Consider the following 23,496-nt stretch of genomic DNA (forward strand, 5'->3'; position numbering starts at 1 on the left):
ATCTGCAGGACAGGTAGATTGGTGAGTATGAGGTCTGGCACATTATTTCCCCTTGTTGGTTCCCTCACCACCTGCCACAAGCCTAGTCTAGCAGCTATGCCCTTTAGGACTCAGCCAACTTGGTCTGTACTGCTGCTACCGAGCAACACTTGATGATGGGCATTTAAGTCCCCCACCCAGAGTACATTCTGTGCCCTTGCAATCTTCAGTGTTTCCTCCAAGTGGTGTTCAACATGGAGGAAATGCCGATTCATCAGCCGAGGGGGTGTGGTATTTGGCAATCAGTGGAAGGTTTCCATGCCCATATCTGACCTGATGCCATGAGACTTCATGTGGTCCCGAGTCAATGTTCAGGACTCTAAGGGCAACTCCCTCCTGATTTTATACCATTGTGCCGCCACCTCTGCTGGGTCCGTCCTGCCAGTGGGACAGGACATACCCAGAGATGGTGGTTGTGTCTGGGGCATTATCTGTAAGTTATGACTCCGTGAGTACAACTATGACAGGCTGTTGCTTGACTATTCTGAGACAGCTCTCCCAATTTTGGCACAAGCCCACAGATGTTAGTAAAGAGGACTTTGCAGGGTCGGCAGGGCCAAGTCTGCAGCTGTGGTTTCTGGTGCCTAGGTTGATGCCAGGTGGTCTGTCTGGTTTCATTCATTTTAGACTTTTTAGCAGTTTGATATAGCTGAGTGGCTTGCTTGACCATTTCAGAAGGCATTTAAGAGTCAATCACATTGCTGTGGTCTGGAGTCACATGTAGGCCAGACCAGGTAAGGGCGGCACGTTGCCTTCCCTAAAGAACATTTGTGAACCAGATGGGTTTTTACAACAATCATTCAACTATGGTTCTTTTGGTCATCACAAGTCTTTTAATTCCAGATTTTCATTGAATTCAAATTCGAACCCGGCTCCCCAGAGCATCATCATCCTGGGTCTCTGGATTTATAGGCTTTAAAAAGAGCACGGACAGCAGCTTATGGTTAGTTGGATTGATGAATATTTCTAGTCTTTAGATTAAAATTAAAGCCTATAGTTAGTGTTTAGATCTCTAGTTTTTATTTTCTCTTTCTTAAAAATAGTCTGTTAAGTATAAGATCGATACTGGTGTAAATAATTAAATTCAATAAAGTGTAAAGAGCAAGGATACTAGTGTAATTAATTAATAAAATAAATAAAATAAGGTAGCAATGGCAGGACGGGTGATGTGTTGCTGCTGTAGCATATGGGAACTGCTGGACACCAAGGTGATCTGAAGCAAACACATCTGTAGTAAGTATTTGCAGCTCGAGGAACTTCGGATCTGAGTTAAGAGCTGGGGTCTGAGCTGCAGACATTGCACCACATCAGGGAGGGGGAAAGCTACCTGGACACTTTGCTCCAGGACACGGTCACACCCCACAGGTTAGGTAATTCAAATTTGGTTTGTGATGATGGACAGGAGAGTGTGACTGCAGATGAGGCAGGTATGGTGACCCAGGGGGTAGCGATCAAGGAGCCTCAGCCCCTGAAACTGTCTATCAGTTACGAGGTTCTTGCAAGCTGTGTGGATGAGAGCAGGGGCTGCAGGGAGGATGAATGAATTGACCACGGTGTGGTACAGGGAGCCATTCAAGTGGGGGGAAGGAAATAGGAACGTGGTAGTGGTAGGGGACAGTATAATTAGGGGGATGGATACTATTCTCTGCAGCCGTGAGCATGAGTCCTGAAGGCTGTGTTGCCTGCCCGGTGCCAGGGTTAAGGACATCTCCTCAGGGCTGGAGTGGGAGGGGAAGGATCCAGTTGTCATTATCCACATTGGTACCAACAACGTTGATAGGGCTAGAAAGGAGGTTCTGCTGACAGAATTTGAACAATTAGGAGCTAAATTAAAAAACAGAACCTCCAAGGCAATAACTCAGGATTACTACTTGAACCATGGGCAAACTGGCATAGGTTAAATAAAGCCAAGGAGTTAAATGCATGGCTCAAAGATTGGTGTGGGAGGAATGGGTCATGGGGCACTGGCATCAGTACTGGGGTAGAAGGGAGCTGTTCCAGTGGGATGGGCTTCACTTGAGCCATGCTGGGACCAGTGTCCAGGTGAATCAAGTAACTAGGGCTGTAGAGAGAGTTTTAAACTAAACAGAGGACTAAATAGGGGGTGAAGGGGGAGGGGGGGGTGAGGAAAAGCGTGTTCTGGAGAGGGGATAAGTCCGCTTACAAAGCAAAAGGATATGGCAGCATTGCAGGGCAGCTACTCAGGTAATGATACCCAGAGTGTGACAAGAAGGGGTAGAGTGTACAAACATTAAAAAAAGCATTAAAGAGGGTCAAAGGGGGAAAAATGGTAAAAAGGCACAATTAATGGCTCTTTACTTAAATGCATGTAGTATTCGGAACAAAATAAATGAATTAATAGCACAAATGGAGATTGATGGGTGTGATCTTATAGCCATTACGGAGACATGGTTACATTGAGGTCAAAGTTGGGAACTAAATATTCAGAGATATGTGACTTTTTGAAAGGACAAGCAGGAAGGAAAGAGTGGTGGGGTAGCTTTGTTAGTACGAAATGGAATAAGTACAATAGGAAGAAATGATCTTGGATTGGAAGATGTGGAATCCGTAAGGGTGGAGCTAAGAAATAACAAGGGGCAGGCAACACTGGTGGAAGTAGTCTATAGGCCCCCTAACAGTAGCTATGCTGTCAGACAGAGAATAAATCAGGAAATACCGAGGGCATGTAAAAAAGGCAGTATATTAATCATGGGTGACTTTAATCTCTATGTAGATTGGGAAAATCAAATTGGCAGAGGTAGCCACAAGCAATTTATAGAATGTATTCAGGACAGTTTCCTAGAACAATATGTTGTGGATCCAACCAGAGATCAGGCTATTTTGGATCTGGTAATGAGGCAGGTTTAATAAATGACATCAGAGTAAATGATCCCCGAGGAAACAGTGACCATAACATGGTGGAATTTAGCATTCAGTTTGAGTGAGAAACTTAGTTCAGAAACATCTGTGCTAAGCTTAAATAAGAGTAATTACAAAGAAATGAGGGCAGAGTTGGCTGCAGTGGATTGAGAAAGGAGTTTAGTAGAAAAGAAGGTTGATGAACAATGGCAGATGTTTAAGAAAATAGTTGATAACTCACAACAAAGATATATCCTAGTGGGGAAGAAGGATTGTAGGAAGGGGATAAACCAACATTGGTTAACCAAGCAAGTTAAGGATAGTATCAAAGAGAAAGAAAAAAAATATACAATGTAGCAAAGATTAGTGGTAAGCCAAAGGATTGGGAAAGTTTTAAAAACCAACAGAAGATGACCAAAAAAATAATAAAGAGGGAGAAAATAAAGTTTGAGGGTAAACTAACAAGTAATATAAAAACGACAGTAAGAGCTTCTTTAAATATATAAAAAGGAAGAGAGAGGCCAAAGTCAATATAGGCTCCATAAAGAATGAGGCCGGGGAAACAATAATGGGGAACCAGGAATGGCACAGAAGTTGAATAAATACTTTGCATCAGTCTTCACGGTAGAAGGCACTAATAGCATACAAAAATACTAAATAATCATGGGGCAAAAAAGGTGGGGGGAAGGAAATAAATACAATAACTATCACTAGAGAAAAAGTACTAGGGAAACTAATGGGGCTAAAGGCCAATAAGTCACCTGGACCTGACGGGTTGCATCCTAGGATATTAAAAGGAAATAATTACAGAGATAGCGGATGTACTGGTGGTAATCTTCTAAGAGTCCTCAGATTCTGGAAAAGCCCCAGAAGATTGGAAAACTGCCAATGTAACACCCTATTCAAAAAGGGAGGGAGACAAAAAAAAAATAACCATAGGCCAGTTAGCTTAACATCTGTTATTGGGAAAATGTTGGTGTTTATTATAAAGGATGTAATAGCAGAACATTTAGAGATGCATAATCTAGTGAAGCAGATTAGCATGGCTTAAAGAAGGGGAAATCATGACTGAGAAATTTATCAGAATTCTTTGAGGTGGTAACAAGCAGGATATATAAAGGGAACCAGTACATGTAATATATTTGGACTTCCAAAAGGCATTTGATAAGGTACCACACATAAGGCTACTTAATAAGAGCTCATGGTGTTGGGGGTAGTATATTAGCACGGATAGAGGGCTGGCTAACTAATAGATGACAGAGAATTGGGATATGGTGGGGGTGGGGGGGGTGGTATGCCTTTTCAGGATGGCAACCTGGAACTAGTGGAGTGCCACAGGGATCAGTGCTGGGGCCACAATTATTACAATTTACAATGATAATTATTTATAAATGACTCGGATGAGGGAAATGAATGTATTATCGCCAAGTTTGCGGATGACACAAAAATAGGTGGAAAGGCAAGTGGTGAGGATGACACAAAGAGTCTACAGAGGGATATAGACAGGTTAAGTGAGCAAAATGTGGCAGATGGAATATGATGCAGGAAAATATGAGGTTATGCACTTTGGCAGGAAGAATAGAGGAGCTGAATATTATTTAAATGGAGAAAGACTGAAGAAATCTGCAGCACAGAGGGATTTGGGGGGTCCTTATGCATGAATCCCAAAAAGCTAGCATACAAGTTCAGCAGGTAATAAGTAAAGCAAATGGAATGTTGGCCTTTATTTCAAAGGGAATGGAGTATGAAAACAGGGAAGTCTTGCTAAAAATATACAAGGCACTAGTTAGGTCACATGAAACATATAAGATTCTTAGGATAGATGCTGAGAGGTTGTTTCCCCTTTTGGGAGAGTTTAGGACCAGAGGGCATAATCTCAGAGTAAGGGGGTGCACATGTAAAACAGAGATGAGGGGGAATTTCTTCTCTTACCGCAGAGGGCTGTAGAGGCTGGGTTGCTAAGTATATTCAAGGCTGAGATAGACAGATTTTTAATCAGTAACAGAATCGAGGGTTATGGGGAAAAAGGCAGGAAAGTGGAGTTGAGGACTATCAGATCAGCCATGATCTCATTGAATGGTGGAGCAGACTCGATGGGGTGAATGGCTCACTTCTGCTACTACGTCTTATGGTCTTATAGTCCAGTGACAATACCACTACGCCAACACCTCCCCCTAAATGGTCCTAATGGTGATGGTGGTGTCTGGAATATGATCTGTAAGGTACGATTCCGAGTGCGACTATGTGAGTCTGTTGCTTGACTGGTCTGCGCCTCTGGATTACTAGCCCGGTGACATGACCACTCTGCCACCACCTCCCCACAAAGGAAACTTATATGATAACTGGAAGCTGCATATCAAGTATCATTAACAAATGAGATACAATGAATGCAAACTTAAAGTCTAAATTATTTGATGCCAAGAAACAAAAATCTCAATTAAAAACACAAAGGGCACTTTAAAAAAGCCTGACTCAATTATAAACCATAACACTTTCATTAAACTAGGACAATGGTTGATAAAAATATTTTACTCACCTCAAATTGCTTTCATCCATGCATAGCATGTAATCGAATGTTAAGAAATCATTCTTGGTTACCTAGGAGTTTAAAAAAATACTTAATGTCCTGTTTCTTTTCAACTACTATATTCTGTAATAGAATCATTAAGTTTTGATTAATTATCAACAGATAAACTATTATGTTTTCATGAACAGACCAGTAAAAAGCCAGTGGTATCAGTTTACAAATTGAAATAATTATTTTGGTCAACAGGCATTGCTAAGCTAAAATTAATTTTAAACTAGTCTGTATCATATCCAGCCTAAGCAGCAGAATGCCGGGTAGATATTTATGTATTGAGCCTTGTGCGTCAGCCACGGTTCACTTTCACCTCATGTCAGGTCATGGATTCAAGTTCCATCTCACATCTTAATCTTGGCTGATACTCCTGTGCAGTATTGAGGGATTGCTACATGCCCGCTTTCAGATGAGACATTAAAACAAGATCCAGTCTGTTGTTTTATCTGGACACAAGATTCCATAGCACTATTCAAAGAGCAGAGGAGTTCCCCTGGTGCCATGATCAACACTAATCCATCAATCAACACCAATCAAACAGTTTAATTAGTCAGTTCTGTCATTGTTGTTTGGGGGATCTTGCTGTGCGCAAATTAGCTACCACCTTTCCCTGCAATATAATAGTGACTATGAAGTGTGTCATGGAAAATGCTTTATGTGCAATTTACTTCCTCCTTTCTTTAATATATGTTATTGCAAACAAAAACGTACTAAAATTATGCATGAATACTGGTTCATCTGTGGTCTTGGTCGAAGTAGGATTCATGGTAGTACATTGGGAAGATAATTCTAAATTTTATAGACTGCAGAGTCATTTGTAAAATAAAATCAAAAATTAAATTCTGAATTGAGGAGTTATCCTAGTCGAGCTTTTTTTTTTGAATTGCTATATTGCACACTATTTCAGTTTTCAAGAGTACAACATCAAATGCCTACTCAGACATCACCGTTCAGTTACATAAACAGACATTTGGGCAAGTTTATGCAGTTTCTTCCTGTGTACCATTCTGCCAAGGAAATCAACTCATCTGCCATGAAAGAGTCACCTTGATGCTCAACTATTTCAATGTTCTCATGGCAAACTCCTATCCTTCAAAAGGTTTCAAAGTACAAGGCCAAAGGCAGTGGTTATGAGACAAAAAAAAATAAAAGACATGTCTTGGGGAGGTGTGAATAGCAAGATCAGAATAGCTGCTGTTCAAGGGCAAAAGAAATGAGAGAATACAAACTACTAAGCCAGCAAAGACAAACAAAACAAAGGCCGAGCTTACAATCTAAAATTGTTGAACTCAATGTTGAGTCTGGAAGGCTGTAAAGTGCTCAGTCGAAAAGTGAGGTGCTGTTCCTTGAGCTTGCATTGGGCTTCCCCTTGCATTAACAAAATATGCTGTCACTATAAATATGTACATTTTTAAAATATACAAGAACTGGGATAATACACTAAGTCAAGAATTACAGGACTACATTAATTCTTAAAACACTGGTCAGAATTTAGTCGTCCCAGCGGCCGACCTGGAAGTAGGTGACTTCGCCGCTAGTGGCAGGAACAGCTGCCCAACCACAACCTTCTACTCTTCCACTTAACCCCAAGCTCATCACCCAGACCTCCAACCTGAATCATTTGTCCTGATCTGTGATCATCATTAAGAAGGGAGCATCCAACTTGGACGTGGCTTGGACCAGACAAAGGATGGCTCCATGGTTCTGTGATGCTTCCCTGCAGGTTCTCCTCCAGGCTGCCAGGGCACAGCAGGTGCTCTTCCCTACCTCAGGCATCAGGAAACCCTCCTGTCTGACCCAGGAATCCTGGATGGAGATTGCAGTGGAGATTGGCAGCCATGGGATCTACAGGTACAAACAGATGTAATGTGGAGAAAGGCTCAATGACTTCCACCTCACTGCCAGGGTAAGTATGGCAGAATGGTGAGGACAATGTGACTCATGAGGGCAACAAGTAATGTCTCTCAATCAGGGAAGGGCGCAGGCAGGCAGGCAAAAACAAGCATAAGCCTCAGAGGCGAGGAGGCTCTTGCTTCCATCATTGTACAAAGTCTGTGAGTGTGGAAGCTTGGCAGGATAACTGGGAGGCCCCATTATCTGACAGGAAAACATGATAAAAAGGTCATAAATTGTTCATTGAGCAGAAACTCATTCTCCCCTTCTGTCTCCAGGAGAAAATGACAAACAATGGGCAAAGACAGGTGGAAGAGTGCCCAATATTAGAATGCCCACACCTGTGGAGGAAGAGGCAGCTGAACTGGTCAGAGTGCAGGACAGCCATACAATCACGGACAGCAAAGATGTGCAGAGAGGAAAGAAAGAGTTAGGGGGCCTCGATCTTGGTATCGACCACAAGGCAGAAAGGGATGTCAGAGGGATGGGAAGAGCAATTGTGAATAACATGAGCCTAATTCTGTGTTCTCTAATACGGGTCTTCGCAACAGTGAGAGAAAGCCTGCTCCTTCGTCCATGGCCCTGCAATATGTACAGTGCAGGAAGGGGGCAAGGTGCCTGAATCTCTCTCTAGGTACGCTTCCTGTTGTCAGGGAGGTGCCATTGCCTCCTATCTGGTGCAGGAGTCTCAACAAGCTGACCTGCCTGCCCTGCTGTTGCTTCCACATCCTCCTCGTCAAATAAGGATTGTGTCTCCACTAGTTCTGTTCAAGGCTTCCACCACCACCACCCCCTCCCCCAAAGCATAGCAGACAACGATAATACTGGAGACCCTCTAAGCCTCAGATTGTGGAGCTCTGCTAGAACAGTCCAGGCACTGGAATCTCATTTTCATCAAGCTGATGGTCTGCTTAATCGACACCTGTATTGATTCACAGCATTCATTATAACGCTCCTCAGCGGGAGGTTAAGGGTGCCTCACTGGTGTCATTGGCCAGGTCTTGAGCAGATAGCCAGTTTTGCCCAGAATACATCTCTGCGGCACCTGGGAGTGGAGTAGAACATAAGCACTATGACAGCTTCTGAGGAACCGAGCAGACACTGAGAGGATACTTCTCCTTTGATCGCACACCAATTGAATGTTAATGGAGTGGAACCCCTTTCTGTTGATAAATGCTACAGGCTCATTCCAGGGAGCCCTGATTGCCGTGTGTGCAATGACCCCCTGCACTTGTGATGGTCCTGAAGCCCAAAGATCTTCCTGCTTGGCTCTCAGAGGTCGTCCTGCTTCACGCAAACACTTTGGCCCTTTTAAACAGGGCATTTGTTAGCAACAACTGACTGAGATGCCGCACATGTCCCCAGTGGAGCCCTCGGCGCAGGAGTTTAACATCACTATCACCTTCAAAGCCACATGCTTTGGGTTCCCGTTGAATCTAGCAGCAGATAACAGGTCAGTGACGGCCTCTCAAGAAATCTGCAATCGGTGCTGGCATCGTCTCTCTGATATTTAGAGGAAGCTGAGGTGAGACCGGTAGACCCTGGGATGTGGCAATGACCTTTGTCTGACTGGCACCTGGCTGGTTCACGCTGAACCACCCCTCAGAGTTTGAACCAGTTGCAGGCTGTGTCCCTTGATAGCCACTTGCCACTTGTGCATCTGGGTCCAGTTCTAGCCTCCTTCTGCACTGCTCCTACTCTGCTCGGTGTCATGAAGAGATATTAGTGTGTATGATGTTACTGGAATTTTGTTTTTTTAAATATAGAATTCTAGCGGGGATCTGTGCTGAGGTGTGTGTGTGTGTAAGTGTCTTAGCTGGATTAAAACCAGCTAGTCTGGGTGCTTTGATGTATAGTAGTTTTGAGATGTTAATTGGGTGAACAGTAAGGTGAAGTGTTCACTTGCATTTGTTGAATAAACCACAAGGCTGTGGGTAAAATCTTGCACCTAGCTAGAAGAACAATGAGTTTATTTTTTTCAGTTTACAAATAAAATTGGTGCTATGAAAGGGGTTTTATTGTTAGAAGAGCTGAAGTTCAAAAGACCGAGTGATACAATGGAAAATTTATATTCAAAGGGAAAGCTAGGTATATAAAGAAATGAGTTTGTCTGTGTAAGATAGAGGCATTTCAGACTTAACCAGCATGTACACCACCAACCAACTTACAAAGGAACCTCATCTGGAATTCGTAAGGTCAAATGTGCTTTGCCTAGTGTCTTTTTAAAGTTTATGGGTTACTGTTGCCTTAGCGGAGATTTACGTGGGGGTGATTAATTTGGGGATTTGTTAAAAGTAATTATAGTAGTAATGTGTAGCCATGTGTATGTGCTTAATTTGTTGTTAAATTAATATATGTTTAATTTGGTTCTATATAAAAGTCATGAGACTCGGTGGTCTTTATTCCTACTGAATTCAAAGTCAGCATTTCAAAATTACAAATTGCAAAAATGGATTATGACAGTTGTTTCAACTTTCCCTCTGGGCTTTGAACAAATCAGCCGTTGCTATCAGCTGTATCATAATATCCGGGTTCCAGGAACACAGTGGATGAGACCCACATTGGCTCCAAAACCTCTAAAGATGTCAAGACCCTGGCAAAGAAATGTTCTTTACTGAGTCCTTGGCCTTCAGGAAACACCTGCCTCCTGTGTTTGAAGCACCTCTTCCGCAGTCACCAAGCTCCTACAGCCAGTAAAATCTGGTCTTGTCCTCCCCAAGATGACCCACATCCTCCAAGAAATGACCCTCAATCACCCGGCACTAACCCTTGTCCTCTTCCATGATGAATCACAGCCTCCTCTGTCCTCTTCAAAGAAAAAGGCTGGGTTGTGGCAGGCAGCACCAAGTAGCTCCCCTTCGCATGCTCACTGCCAGCTTAAAATGGCCAGGGAACCTAGTGCCCGTGATCCCCATGCGCCTCACACTTAAGTCCAAAAGTTCCACTTAATCATAATGTTAATGAATGACAATAATATGCAAAGCCATTGAAATTACCTTCCCACCACTTGATGATAGTACTGCTATCCTGTTTCCTCCCCATTGCCAGGATAATTTGGGCCTTTCATTCTGAAGAGCTGGTATAGCACCTCCCACGTGATTCAAAGGCATGTACCCCTCCCCCGTTTCCTTGGTCAGCATTAAAATTTGTCCATTTTGTTCACACTTGAACAAAAGAACTGAACTTGAGGTGAGATAAGTGTGACTGACCTCGACATCAAGGCAGCATTTGACTGAATGTGGCATAAGAAAGCCCTAGCAAAACTGGAGTCAATGGGAATCAGGGTGAAAAGTCTTTGCTGGTTGTAGTCATACCTAGCACAAAGGAAAATAGTTGTAGTTATTGGAGGTCAATTACCTCAGGCTCCAGGAGTTCCTCAGGGTAGGGTCCTAGGCCCAGCTATCTTCATCTGCTTCATCAATGATCTTCCTTCCATCATAAAGTTAGAAGTGGGGATGCTCACTCGTGATTACACAATGTTCAACGCCATTCGTGACTCTTCAGATACTGAAGCAGTCCATGTCCAAATGCAGCAAGATCTGGACAATATCCAGGCTTGGGCTGACATGTGGCAACTAACAATCATGCCACACAAGTGGCAGGCAATGACTTATCTCCAACAAGAGAATCTAACCATCACACCTTGACATTCAATGACATTACCATCGCTGAGTCCCCCACTGTCAACATCCTGGGGTTTACCAATGACCAGGAACTGAACTGAACTGAACTAGCCATATAAATACTCCAGCTACAAGAGCAGATCTAAGGCTAGAAATGCTTTGCCAAGTAATTCACCTCCTGACACCCCAAAGCTTGTCCACCATCTGCAGCCACATATGTTAGGAATGTGAATGCTCTCCACTTGTCTGGATCTGTGCGGCTCCAACAACATTTAAGAAGCTGGACACCATCCAGGACAAAGCAACCCACTTGTTGTGGAAGGAATGCCATTCACTCCCTCCACCACCAATACACAGGGGCACAGTGTGTACCATCTACAAGATGCATTGCAGGAACTCACCAAAGCTTCTTAAACAGCATCTTCCAAACCCACAACCACTACTATCTAGAAGGGCAAAGGCAGCAGACAGATGGGAACACCACCACCTGGAAATTCCCCTCCAAGCTGCTCACCATCCTGATTTGGAAATACATCGCCGCCCCTTCACTGTTGCTTGGTCAAAATCCTGGAACTCCCTCCCTAATAGCACTACGAGTGTACCATCACCACATGGACTGCAGCATTTCAAGAAGGCATCTTACCACCACCTTCTAAAGGGCAATTAAGGATGAACAATAAATGCTGGCTTAGGCAGTGACACCCACATCCCATGAATGAATTAAAAAAAAACTCATATCAACAGCAACCACAGATATTTACATAGTGTCCTTAATGTAATGAAATGTCCCAAGGCACTTCACAAAAGCATAAAACAAAGTATGATGCTGAGCGACATAAGGAGATATTAAGTCAGAACGCCAAAAGTTTAGTCAAAGAGGTAGGTTTTAAGAGGAAGGTTTTAAAAGGAGGAAAGGGAGGCGGGGAGGTGAAGAGGTGTAGGGAGGGAATTCCAGAGCTTGGGGCCTAGACAACTGAAGACACGCCCACCAATGGCAGAGCAATTATGATCGCGAATGCACAAGGTCAGAATTAGATGAGTGCAGATGTCTTGGTGGGTTGTGGGGTTGGAGGAGACTACACCGACAGGAAGTGGGTAATCATGTAGGGATTTGTAAACAAGAATGAAAATTTTGAAATCAAGACATTGCTTAACAGAGAGTCAATGTAGGTCAGCCAGCACAGGGGTGATAAGGATGTCCAGCTATGAATGCTTTTTAAAAAATAGATTATCTTGTCGTTTGTGTCAAAAATGACAGTTTACCAAAAGCTCTACAGTCTAGGAGCCAACACTTAGCTGAAATTTTTAAATATACAAACCATTATCCAGGCTGATTTACAAGACCTACACTTAGATCATTCCCACATCAGCACAGCTAAGATTGCAAATTGTGCAGCAAGGAAAAATCATTAATACTTTCCTTCACTCAGGGGTACTACAAGCTATTATCCAACACCCCTGCGGCATCCTATAAAACAGGTTTGGTTTTCCTATATTCCTTTTTTAAACATTTGAATTTGTACAGTTCATTTCAATATTTTATTGTTTCCAGTCTTTCTTAAATGACGGACTAACTGATTGGATAACTAATTCAGTTTGCTTGCATATTCACTAGATGGGTATGAAAGCTTGTCATTACCAATCAGCAACGAAGTAACCATACAAAAACAACCTGCCGAATCACAATTCCTCCGCATGCATTACCAATCTAAAATCAGTAGTTGTTACAAAAATCAATTAATTTGATCACTCAATAATTTCAGTGGCTGTCTTGCATTTTGTTTCATCACACATTACATCTCTAGCAGTGGTATGTCACCATTAGATTACAGTATGTGATCTTGCATTCCTATTTAGAGAAAGAATTAAAGCCACATGGAGTGTGCAAAGATGATGCTGTGAAGAAGAACTATAGTTATATAGTGTCATGGTTTTTGGGATTTTCTGTTAGATTCCTTTTGGTCAGCATTTTCAGTCACTCCAATTAGTTTCTCTAAACTAGGATTCTCTATGTCATGGAATATACCTTTTACTACCTAACATCTCATTAAACAATGAGATGATCTGACAATTGTAACAGAGCATTACCATATACCAGCTGCTAATCTGTTGCAAGTACCACCACACCATTCTTGTTTCTTTATCAGATGCAGACTGACAACTTTCAATCAGGATGAGGCAAAGCTTCAACAAACTGGGTTACCTTTTACATTAAAATACATGAAAGAACAATATGCCAGTTTTCACAATGAGAGCAATCCATTTCCCACACTCATTGATTATGGAAAATTATAAGATGCAACACCCTAACATCATAAATGTAGATTCACTTTTTGATTTCTCGCTGAGGCACTCAACCTTAGCTAGATCAGAATGCCTTTAAAATGCAGGAAGCTTTCTGCTGGCTCCCTGTTGGATAATCACTCATTCTGACTCTGGGGCACAGCGCAAGGGACAAGTCACCTGACCATGTCTATGAGATGTAGGATTCACTGCACTTGTCCACTTTAGCCCTTAAATCCACCACAACAGATTAACTGAGGTAGAGTTCAACAGCTTCAGACCATGAACTTTCTCCTTTATCTTCACCCTTTATCCCTTTTTTCAAAATTCTTTATTTTTATCCATTTATTTTTATTTATTTCCATTTTTATCCATTATTTTATCCCTTTTTTATTCCCCCTTTATTCCATATTCTATCCTTTTCCCCACCACCACCCCCTCCCTAACCCCAAAAGGGTCATCTGTTACTTGTTCCATGTTGTTCTTTCACAGAGTGCTTACCCTTGTTCTGCTATTATCACATCCTGCTTTCTTACCTTATGCCACTATCAGCACCTTTGCTTTTAGCCCTTACCACTACCATTAAATACTCCCTTTGTCCATGACATCTTTGTCAATCTCTCCTTGGCCCCCACACATCACTAGCATATTTAGCTTCACCCCCCCCACCTTAAACAGTTTAAATTTCATCACATTCCTACTTCTCTTTAGCTCCGAAGAAGGGTCATACGGACTTGAAATGTTAACTCTGTTTTGCTCCCTACAAATGCTGTCAGGCCTGCTGAGTTTTTCCAACATTTTCTGTCTTTGCAACAGATTAATTGGTAATTTATCTAATTTGCTTCTAGAAATTTTCATTAAATTTTCTGTATGAAAAGTCTATGTCACACCTATCTGGTGTCAATTGGCCTGACCAAGTCATAATTTCTGGCCTACAGCCCAATTTAAATAAAAGGGGAAATTCTGATGTCAAGAATAGCACTCCTGGGAGCTTGTCTACTGGTGGTTCCTGCAGAAGTTTAAAAGTCAGCTAAATTAATGGACTCTAAACCTTCATTCTCTAATTCATGGAGGAGGATGGCAAAGTAGAGAGTAGCTGCCAGCTTCAAGTTTGTGATGACATTCTACTCCTGTTCTTCCTTATGTACCTCCTATTACTTGACAACAGACTATTACTTTAGTGCATCACTGCTTCAACTGAAGTAAACTTTGCTTCTCAGCAACCTTTTCAACCATTCTTCTTTATTTAGCTATGATCAGAGGAAACAGAATCAGGCATCAGTGGAACTCCCTCTGCCAACCCTCAAGAGCATGTGCTGTAATGCATCCTCTCTAACATGGTTCAGCCCAGAGTCTCCTGGAGATTGGGGTATTTTTAACTTTCCAGGACAGGTGGGGATACTGGAGTTGAGGGGTTAAAACTAAATCGGAATGCAATCTGAATCAGCTACTTATGATTTTGATGGAGGGAGTAAATCCCCCCATTGTTATTGGGGCCAAAGGTTCACAGGCTTTTAATTTGTGCTAGTTGATGACTGTGAAAGACTTCTTACTACTCAATATTTTGTGTGACATCTGCAATATAAATTGCAACAATGTCATGGACGGCATCCACTATTCAAGATTTATATTGCATTTCTTGGAATAATTTAAATAGGCATCTATTTTCAAGTGATACTACTTGTGATTTTTATTAATCACCACAGCTTGTCCACTTGGAAAATACAATTCTTATTACGTTTAGTTTCATGATACAGCTCCACAGAATGCAGATACAATCAGTGTATGTTATAAACTTACATTTTAAACATAATTTAAATACACAAAATAAAAATCTTCCCCAATTTAACAAAATTATAACCATTTAAAGAAAATGCTGTTCTTGACTAATGCAGGCATGCATAGTGATTTTGGAGTTCCATTTGTATTTGTTCAGGAAATAAAACTACAGAATAGAACAGGGTGATGTTATTCACTAAACTAATTTGTCAAAATTCTTTCCACAACAAGGCTTCAGATTAGTTTAACCTTAAGACGTACTGAACTGACAGGCACTAAACAATTCCACTGCATCAGTCCTTGGGGAAAGAAAGAATAACGTCATCAGTATGTCAAGGATTTACATTAATCCTATCTAAATGGCACAGAAAAATAGAAAAGGTACAAATGAATAGCTCTTCGTAAGATGAAGTAAATATAGCAGCAAACTATGTAAACCAAGATAATATTAACGTAATAAACCACACAAGTTCACATCAACAAAATTACCAAAAGCTAATGACAACCAATACTCATACTTTATTTATTTTGACTAGTTTAGATTGTGCAGTTTTGTTGTGAAACAAAATCAATGACAAACAAAAAGTAACTGAATTATTACTGAAAGTTACAGAAAGCTGCATACTCACTTCTAGATTAAGATTGAAAGTATGCAAAACTGATGGAATTAAAATGTTCTCTTGGTGATTAAAGATTATAATTAAAAACAAAATAAAGTTTAGGCAGACTTAGTCCAATTCCTATCCACTAAACATTGCAGTTTCAAAAACAATATTAATTAGTATCAGAGTAATACAATTGTTAGGCATTGCCTACATTGTAACTGTAAATTATTCCCTAAGGGAAGATTTTTGTAAAGCACCTATTCAAGACAATTCAACAATATAAAGCACATTAATGCAAGCATTTGTTTTCAAATTATGAACAATTTAACTCCCAGAGACACAAAATATTTAAAATTCAGATTTGCAGAGGTACACAAACGTTTAAGAACATCGGAACTGCTAGACAAAAAGTGACTTAGATTCTATCCAGTTCATCTTCTGTTATCCTGGCAGTCACATGATACAACAATAATACAGTTGCTGACCTCTATCAATTAGTCTACAAAAGACCCAGGTATGATATAATGAAAACCCCAGCAGTGAAGCACCTCGGAAATTAAAATCACTTTTCTCCTTCTAAGCATACAACAGTCACATGTCATGTTTGTCTTAGTTACTGGGTAGAATAGGATCTGGTATAGGTTTACATGACTGCACGCCAAATAATTTTTTTCTCTATTCTTTCATAAGAACATCGCTGGCAAGGCCAGCATTTGTTTCCCCATGCCTAACTGCCCTTGAAATGAGCAGAATGCAAAGCCATTTCAGAGGGCAGTCAAGAGTCAATCACAGCAATGTAGATTTAGAGTCACACGTAGGCCAGACTGGCTAAGGATGGCAGATTTCCTTCTCTGAAGGGCAAAAGATGGGTTTTTACAACCAATGATAGTTGTCACTGTCATCAACTAGCTTTCAATTCCAGATTTTATTATTCAAATTTATATTCTACCAGCTGCCATGGTAGTGTTTGAACCCATGCCCCCAGAGCATCAGCCTGGGACTCTCTATTACTAGTCCAGTGACATTACCACAATGCAGCAGTGTACATCATCTACAAGATGCCCGCCCTCGCCCCAGTTGAGGCTCACCCGACCTCCATACTGAGGCTGGCAGGAAGACTTCCGGTTCGGGGGGTGGGTGAAAAACCTTGCCCCCTCTCTCAAGATTGCAGTCAGGTCGCAGGCAGACAGAATGGTGGCAGGAGAGCTATCTTGGAAATGTTATGGGCCACCCCCACCAGCAAAGTGCTGTAAAATTCTGCTCATGGTTTCTTGGGACAAGATACAAATTAAGTTATACGAGATTTAGGACAGACGCTTGAGGTTTTTTTTTTAAATTTTACAGAGGGCAGTGAGGCTGTGGAATGCATGGCTAAATTTAATGATAAAAACAGAAGCTACATCAACTTTAAATCATGGGGAAAAAGAATGTGGAAGGAGGACAGGCACATGGGATCCAGACTACTGCTCATATTGAAAATGAACATCAACATGGACTGGATCGGTTGAAAAGCCTCAGTTCCATGTTGTATTTTCTAAAAGAATCAAAAGGAAGGACTAGTGTGAACAAGGCTGATAGCTTGCACTTATAAAGCACCTCGTCATATCTTTCAAAGCAGCCAAAATTGCTTCTCAGAGTGTTACTTCATGATGCAGTTACTGTTATTTTGGGAAAACCCTGATAAAAATTTAAAATGTACGGGCCCATTAAACATCTTGGAAAGTCAAGATGCTGATTAATTAATGTAGAACGTTCCTAAAGACATGAGTTTGCAATATACTTATGAAAAATTGCTTCACTGTGTTAAAATAATAAATATTCATATAATAAAATGAAAATGAAGACGTGCAATTATATAGCATTTTTTATAACCACCTCACAAAGTGCTTTTGAAGTGAAATAATGCAGGAAATGCAGCAGCCAATTTAACACACAGCAAACTCCAACAAATAGCAATATAATGATGACCAGATAGTCTGCTTTTGTGATGTTGATTGAGGGATAAATATCAGCTAGGACACTAGGGAGAAAACCCCATGCTCTGGAGCAGTCAAGTTAAGGAACAGAATTCAGAATTGGGGAGACAATGGCAATAGTAACAACGTCATTGGACAAATAATTCAGAGGCTCAAGCTAATGCTATGGGAACATGGGTCCAAATTCTACCATGGAAGCTGACGGAATTTGAATTCAATTATTAAATCTGGAATATAAAGCCAGTTTCATTAATGGTGGCCATGGCAACTATCCTTGATTGTTGTAAAAACCATCTGGTTCACTAATGCCTTATAAAGAGAAGGAAACGTGCTGTCCTTGCCCAGCCTACATGTATATCCAGACCCACAGAAATGTGTTTGACTCTTAATTGCTCTCTGAAATGGCCTAGCATGCCACTCAGTTCAAGGATGATTAAGAATGGGCAATAAGCACTAACCTTGCCAGAAATATCCACAGCCCAAGAAAGAATAAAAAGAAAATTTTTTTAAAAATTGAACAGTACTCAATTTTTAAGAGCACACATGTACAAAAACTTCACTGAACAGTTACCACCTAAATCCAACCATGAATGATTCAGGCAAAAATGAATGAGGAAACTACCTTGAAAATCAGTCTCAAAAAGGGTTGCTTTAGAAATTTAACTAGATGCAACATGACTGGGGATTTAACTCTAGCATTAAAACTAGGCAACAGTATTGTCTTCTATTAATTTACATCTGTACGTTGTCTATTATATATTTTAAGTCACATAATAGTAATGCCATTTTGGGTGACACACTTAAACAAACGTATAAAGAAATTCATTTGTGAAGTACAGAGAAACTCTCCAGGGCCAGAAAGTACCAAAGCCACAATGTCTACATGATGTACAACTCTTAATTAACTATCCCATCAAATGATGCATGGGAGTCTGATTGCCAGCCAGAATACAGTTACATTTTTATTTAATTTTATAGCCTTAAATGGACACAGAACACCTCTGCATTTTAGAAGAATACAGTATATTTTGTATAACAGGGCAGCGTTTACACTGATTAAATCAGTGCAATTTAAACAGAATCAGCTCTAAAGTTGGCAGAATTTCTACAATATTTTATGCAGGTTCAAACCACTTTGCCAACATCAGATGCCAACATCAGGTCCTCCCCCTCCCTTAAACGCACAACACTGGCTAAACCCCCTGGCCAAAATAGTGGTGATGGTGCTTTTCCACTTGTTTTCCCTGGCTCATAGGAATCACTCATTACCCATAAAACTTATGCATGAATAAATTAAAATTAATCAATATTAATGCTCTTAAAAGGTAAAATACATGACAGCAAAAATTTTGTAGAGAAAGAAGTCTTTATAAATCAATTTGTACACTATCCAGATTGAAATCACTCAATGCTCTTAAAACTTATACATTAATTAAAATAAATTTAAATCAATCTGACTTATGATCTGTGTGGGCTAAAAGCACCATTGTCTGAATAATATTTTGGTAGGCAACTTGTACTTTAACTACAGAACTGAACTTAACAACTGGAAAACCCACTATCAGAGATAGCTACAGCGTCCTTTAAATGGAATTCAATTCTCCCAAAATCAGCCCAAAATGACCCTTAGATCCCGAGAGTTTACTTGAAGCTTCTCTTTTTCCAGCCTGAAAATTTTTAACTGAGAATTGTCCTCCTTGGTGCAAGTTTTCCCAGGAGGCTTCTCCCTCTAACTAATGCTAGGTAAATTTTCCAGCTTTATTTTAACTCCTCATGAATCTAGTCTTTGCAATTAGAGCATGAGCTTCCACCTGTATTCTGGTGTAGTGGCCCATAGAGACTTTGACCCCTAGTTGCTCGCTCTCACTTGGACTCTGGCTGACTAACGGTGTCTGTGAATTTTTGGGGCTATCTTAGAAACCCTTCCCATCTCAAAGCCCATTTTCATGACAATATGAATTATATGGGCCTTGGCTTTGTATCAAGGTAGAAATGCTGATTAACTATCTTTCGTCTTGTTGGAACTAAATGGACAATTTAAGCACAACAGTTTACACCCCAACATTTTCAACACTTTTCTGGGACTTTGGAGACTCCCAGTCTATCCACTGTTAGTACACACGTTGCTGCTATTGTCTCCAAGTGTAAACACTTGCACTTTCTTCCCAGTAAAATAATCTGTGTCCCCTTTAATTCCTAACAATTAAACCACTCAGGCCTGCTGTCAGGCAAACTTCAGAACAGGTCACATGATACCCTTAATTTTTACCTTAAAAACATAGTCCCAAAAACAATCTTATATGCCTCAGAATTATAACAGTGCTTTTTAAGGCCAGGAACACAACAGTAAGTACTTTCACGATTTGATCTTCAGCTTCACTCTGAAAGAAATCTTTTCTCACTGGCTTTAGTATCCTCTAAGACATCAGGATGTGTCTATCAGTTAGCCTATGATTGACCGGAGGGTGTACTCATTTTCAGCCACTGGACTTTGAATTGTAAAAGAACATGCTGGCATATAGTTTTACCTCCACAAAATAATTCAGTTCATCATGCTGCACAGAATGTTTCTGTGCTTATAAAACAGTATATCCTACAGTTTACTGTCAGCATTGATGTGGAAACTTGCTACTATTGTACAATACGTTCAACACATATTTGAAGAGGCATTTGCTCGTTTTAGAATTAAATTGAAAAGTTCAGAATTTACTTCAAAGTAGCTCCTGTCAGGAATAAGCATCGACATTGCAAGGAATTCATGCTTATATGCTGAAAGATCAAGAAAAGATGCTAAATTGTTTGATTATCATGTAGCATATGCTATGATAGAAAACAGGAATCAGGCTGGTACTTTTTCCAATGTAAACACAACAAACGAAACAAAAAAAAAGGTAATTTTCCCCTTCACACTCATTTCTCCAAAGTACCAACTTTCCCACAACAGAAAATGCTGGAAGTACATTGAAGTTTTCAGTATCTGAAGGCTCACATCTGAAATGTATCACCAAAAAAAACCCTTTTCCAAAGAAGGCGCGCTCCACAACATTAAACTTCAATTTTCTTTCAGACGTAGGCTGCCTCTGCTGCTTATTTCCAGAATTTTTCATTTTGGACACATTGTGTATGCTAGAAATCAATGCTTTTTTTTTCGCTTTTGAAGCCAGTTCATTTAATCTCCTGAGGTAGATAAAGCTCTGTGAAATCTCTGCTTAGCTTTAAAAAGGAAGAACTGCATTTCTATAGCATTTTCACATCCTCAGGATGTCACAAAACACTTTACAGTCAGTGAAGTATGTGTGAAGGGGAATTGTTGTTGTAACAGAAAGTATAGCAGCTAATTTTCATTCAGCAAGCTCCCAAAAAATAAGCAGTGTTAATGACTAGAAGTTTTGTTTCAGCAATGATGGCTGAGGAATAAAAATTGACAAGGACATCAAGGGTAATTCCCTTATTCTTCTTTTAAATAGAGCCACAGGGTCTTATACACCTACCTGATATGTATGAGGCCTTAGTTTCAAGTTTTATCTGAAAGATGACACCTCTAACAGTGCAACTCCCCCTTAGCACTGCAAGTTTCAGCCGATATTTCTAAGTTCAAGTCTTTAAGCCTTCCAACTCAGAGGCTTTTATTAAGCCACGCTGGCATCATTTTCCAAATCGACCAGTATTACGCAATCCTATTATTTTCAGTACATTGAACAATTATGCAAACCAGTAATCTGCGCTAGAAAAGAATGAAGTATCCAATTGTACTATTGCTATTAATTAATCTAAACATTTTTTTAAAAACAGACATTTTGTAAGTTAAAAAAGGCTGGTTGGTCTACCTGTCTTGCCTTATGTGTTGTCTCAGTGCCATGCTGTCTTAAACAGTTTAGAGCCCTTGAGTCTGGGGAGTTCCCAACATTGAAGTCAATTACACCAGCACTGTCTATCATCCACTGTAATAAGAAAGAAAATTGATAGCCCACAATAAAACAAATAAAAACTGGGATACAGTACCTGCCTGGCAACATGATTCGTGGTAATGCCATGTTTCATCAGACACCTTTGGCCCCGTTGGTCAGCAGGATTCCCTATTTCATACGTTGATGTTGCTGCACTGTCTATTTTCCACTGGAAGAAATACAAGTGCCATGCTGTTTGTTTCCCCATGCAGTCATTTAATGATTATGTTATCAATTATATGAATTAAGATTTTAAAGTGGTATTAACTCCCAACTTCACTAGAACCAAGCTTCAATATAATTGTTATACTGTAACTTGAAGAAAGTCCGAATCATGATATTTTCATTCAAATGCAGCAGTTGTCACAATAGCACCATTAAATTGGATTTGCACTTAAAATCACTGAAATACAAGATGAATCATTGCAAACTTTGTTCAGACAGGGTTGTGAATTTCTCCCTTCAAAAAAATTAAACGGTGAGTTAGTGCTGTCCCAACATTACTAGAATACACCTGTATCAATGTATCAAAGTGTGTTTTTAAGAAGTATAAAAGTTCATTGAAGATTTTGTAACTTTTAAAACATATCTTCCAGCTCTAGAATCACAAAATACTGAGCTAAAATGTATTTGGACTACTTTCTATAAAACATAAATGAGGCAATACAAAGAAACACTTTGTAGCGTTCAGTCGATATAAACCACTGACAAAAGTGTAAACTAAGGTGCAAGATGCAATGTAAAGTGGTTAATTGACAACTGGGAAATGAAAGGGGAAAAAAGACCTTGAATTCATTTTCAACAGTCACAGCAAGGATAGACAAGAGCAATGCAGTGGGCGTGATAATACATTTTTTAAGTTCAATCTTAGGAGGCGAGCATCATTGCAAAGCATTTGTTGCCAGTTCCTAACTGTCCTTTGTCAGGTGGTTGTGAGCCTCGTTCTTGAACGCTGCAGTCCATGTGGTGTAGATACCCTCAGTGCTGTTGGAATTCCAGGGTTTTGACCCAGCGATAATAAAGGAATGGCAATATAGTTCCAAGCCAGGAACAGTGCGTGGCTTCAAGGGGAACGTGGAGATGGTGGTGCTCTCGCTCATCAACTGCCCTTTCTTCTAGGTGGTAGAGATTATGGATTTGGAGGGTGCTTAAGAAGCAGTTTTGGCAATTTGCTGCAGTGCATCTTGTAGATAGTATACACTACTGCCACTACTTTGATAGTATGCCAAAGGTGGAGGGAATGCGTGTTTAAATTGGTGGATGGGATGCTAATCATGTGGGCTGCTTTGTACTGGATAGTGCGAAACTTCTTGTGTTTTTGGAGCTGCACCCATCCAGACAAGGGGAGAATATTTCTTTACACTCCTAACTTGCACTTTGTAAATGGCAGACACCTCCTGACGTCCCAAAACCCGAGTTACTCGTCACAGAAATCCCCAGCCTCCGACCTGCTCGTGTAGTCACAGTATTTCAGTTCCAATTAAGTTTCTGGTCAAAAGTAAGCAATAGGATGTTGATGATGGGAACTCAGCAATGGTAATGCGATACATCCATTCCTTCACTGTCAAAATACTGGAACCCCCTTCCTAACAACACTGTGGGTGTACCTACACCAAATTGACCGCTGTTCAAAAAGGTAGTTTACCATCACATTCTCCAAGGCAATTACAACTTCACAATAAATGCTGGTGTAGCCAGCAACACTCATATCCCATGAAAGAATAAATAAATATTTCCAAATCAGGATGGGCTTATAGAGGAATTTGCAGGTGGTGGTGTTCCCATCTGCTACCCTTATCCTTTTGGGTGGTAGAGGTTGTGGCTTCGGAAGGTACTATTGAAGGAGCCTTGGTGAATTGCTGCAGCACGTCTTGTAGCTGGACATACTGCTGCCACTGTGCATTGGTGGTGGAG

The 23,496-nt window shown here is 40.6% G+C and overlaps 1 protein-coding gene across 2 annotated transcripts in view; it reads right to left on the reverse strand.

Annotated features, from left to right (window-relative positions):
• acp1 (acid phosphatase 1) overlaps positions 1–23,496 on the reverse strand; it is a 34,764-nt gene that overhangs the window by 7,519 nt on the left and 3,749 nt on the right. Inside the window, exons 3-4 of one of the 2 annotated variants that reach the window (XM_041187649.1) lie at positions 21,463–21,576; positions 5,435–5,496 (exon numbers count right to left, since the gene is read on the reverse strand). In XM_041187649.1, the coding sequence (XP_041043583.1) occupies positions 5,435–5,496; positions 21,463–21,576 (176 nt within the window). Of the gene's footprint in view, positions 1–5,434; positions 5,497–21,462; positions 21,577–21,637; positions 21,752–23,496 lie in introns of both variants that reach the window. The other variant, XM_041187650.1, reaches the window with a different exon arrangement.

The sequence above is a fragment of the Carcharodon carcharias genome, chromosome 5 (assembly GCF_017639515.1).
Source record: "Carcharodon carcharias isolate sCarCar2 chromosome 5, sCarCar2.pri, whole genome shotgun sequence".
Classification (NCBI taxonomy): Eukaryota; Metazoa; Chordata; class Chondrichthyes; order Lamniformes; family Lamnidae; genus Carcharodon; species Carcharodon carcharias.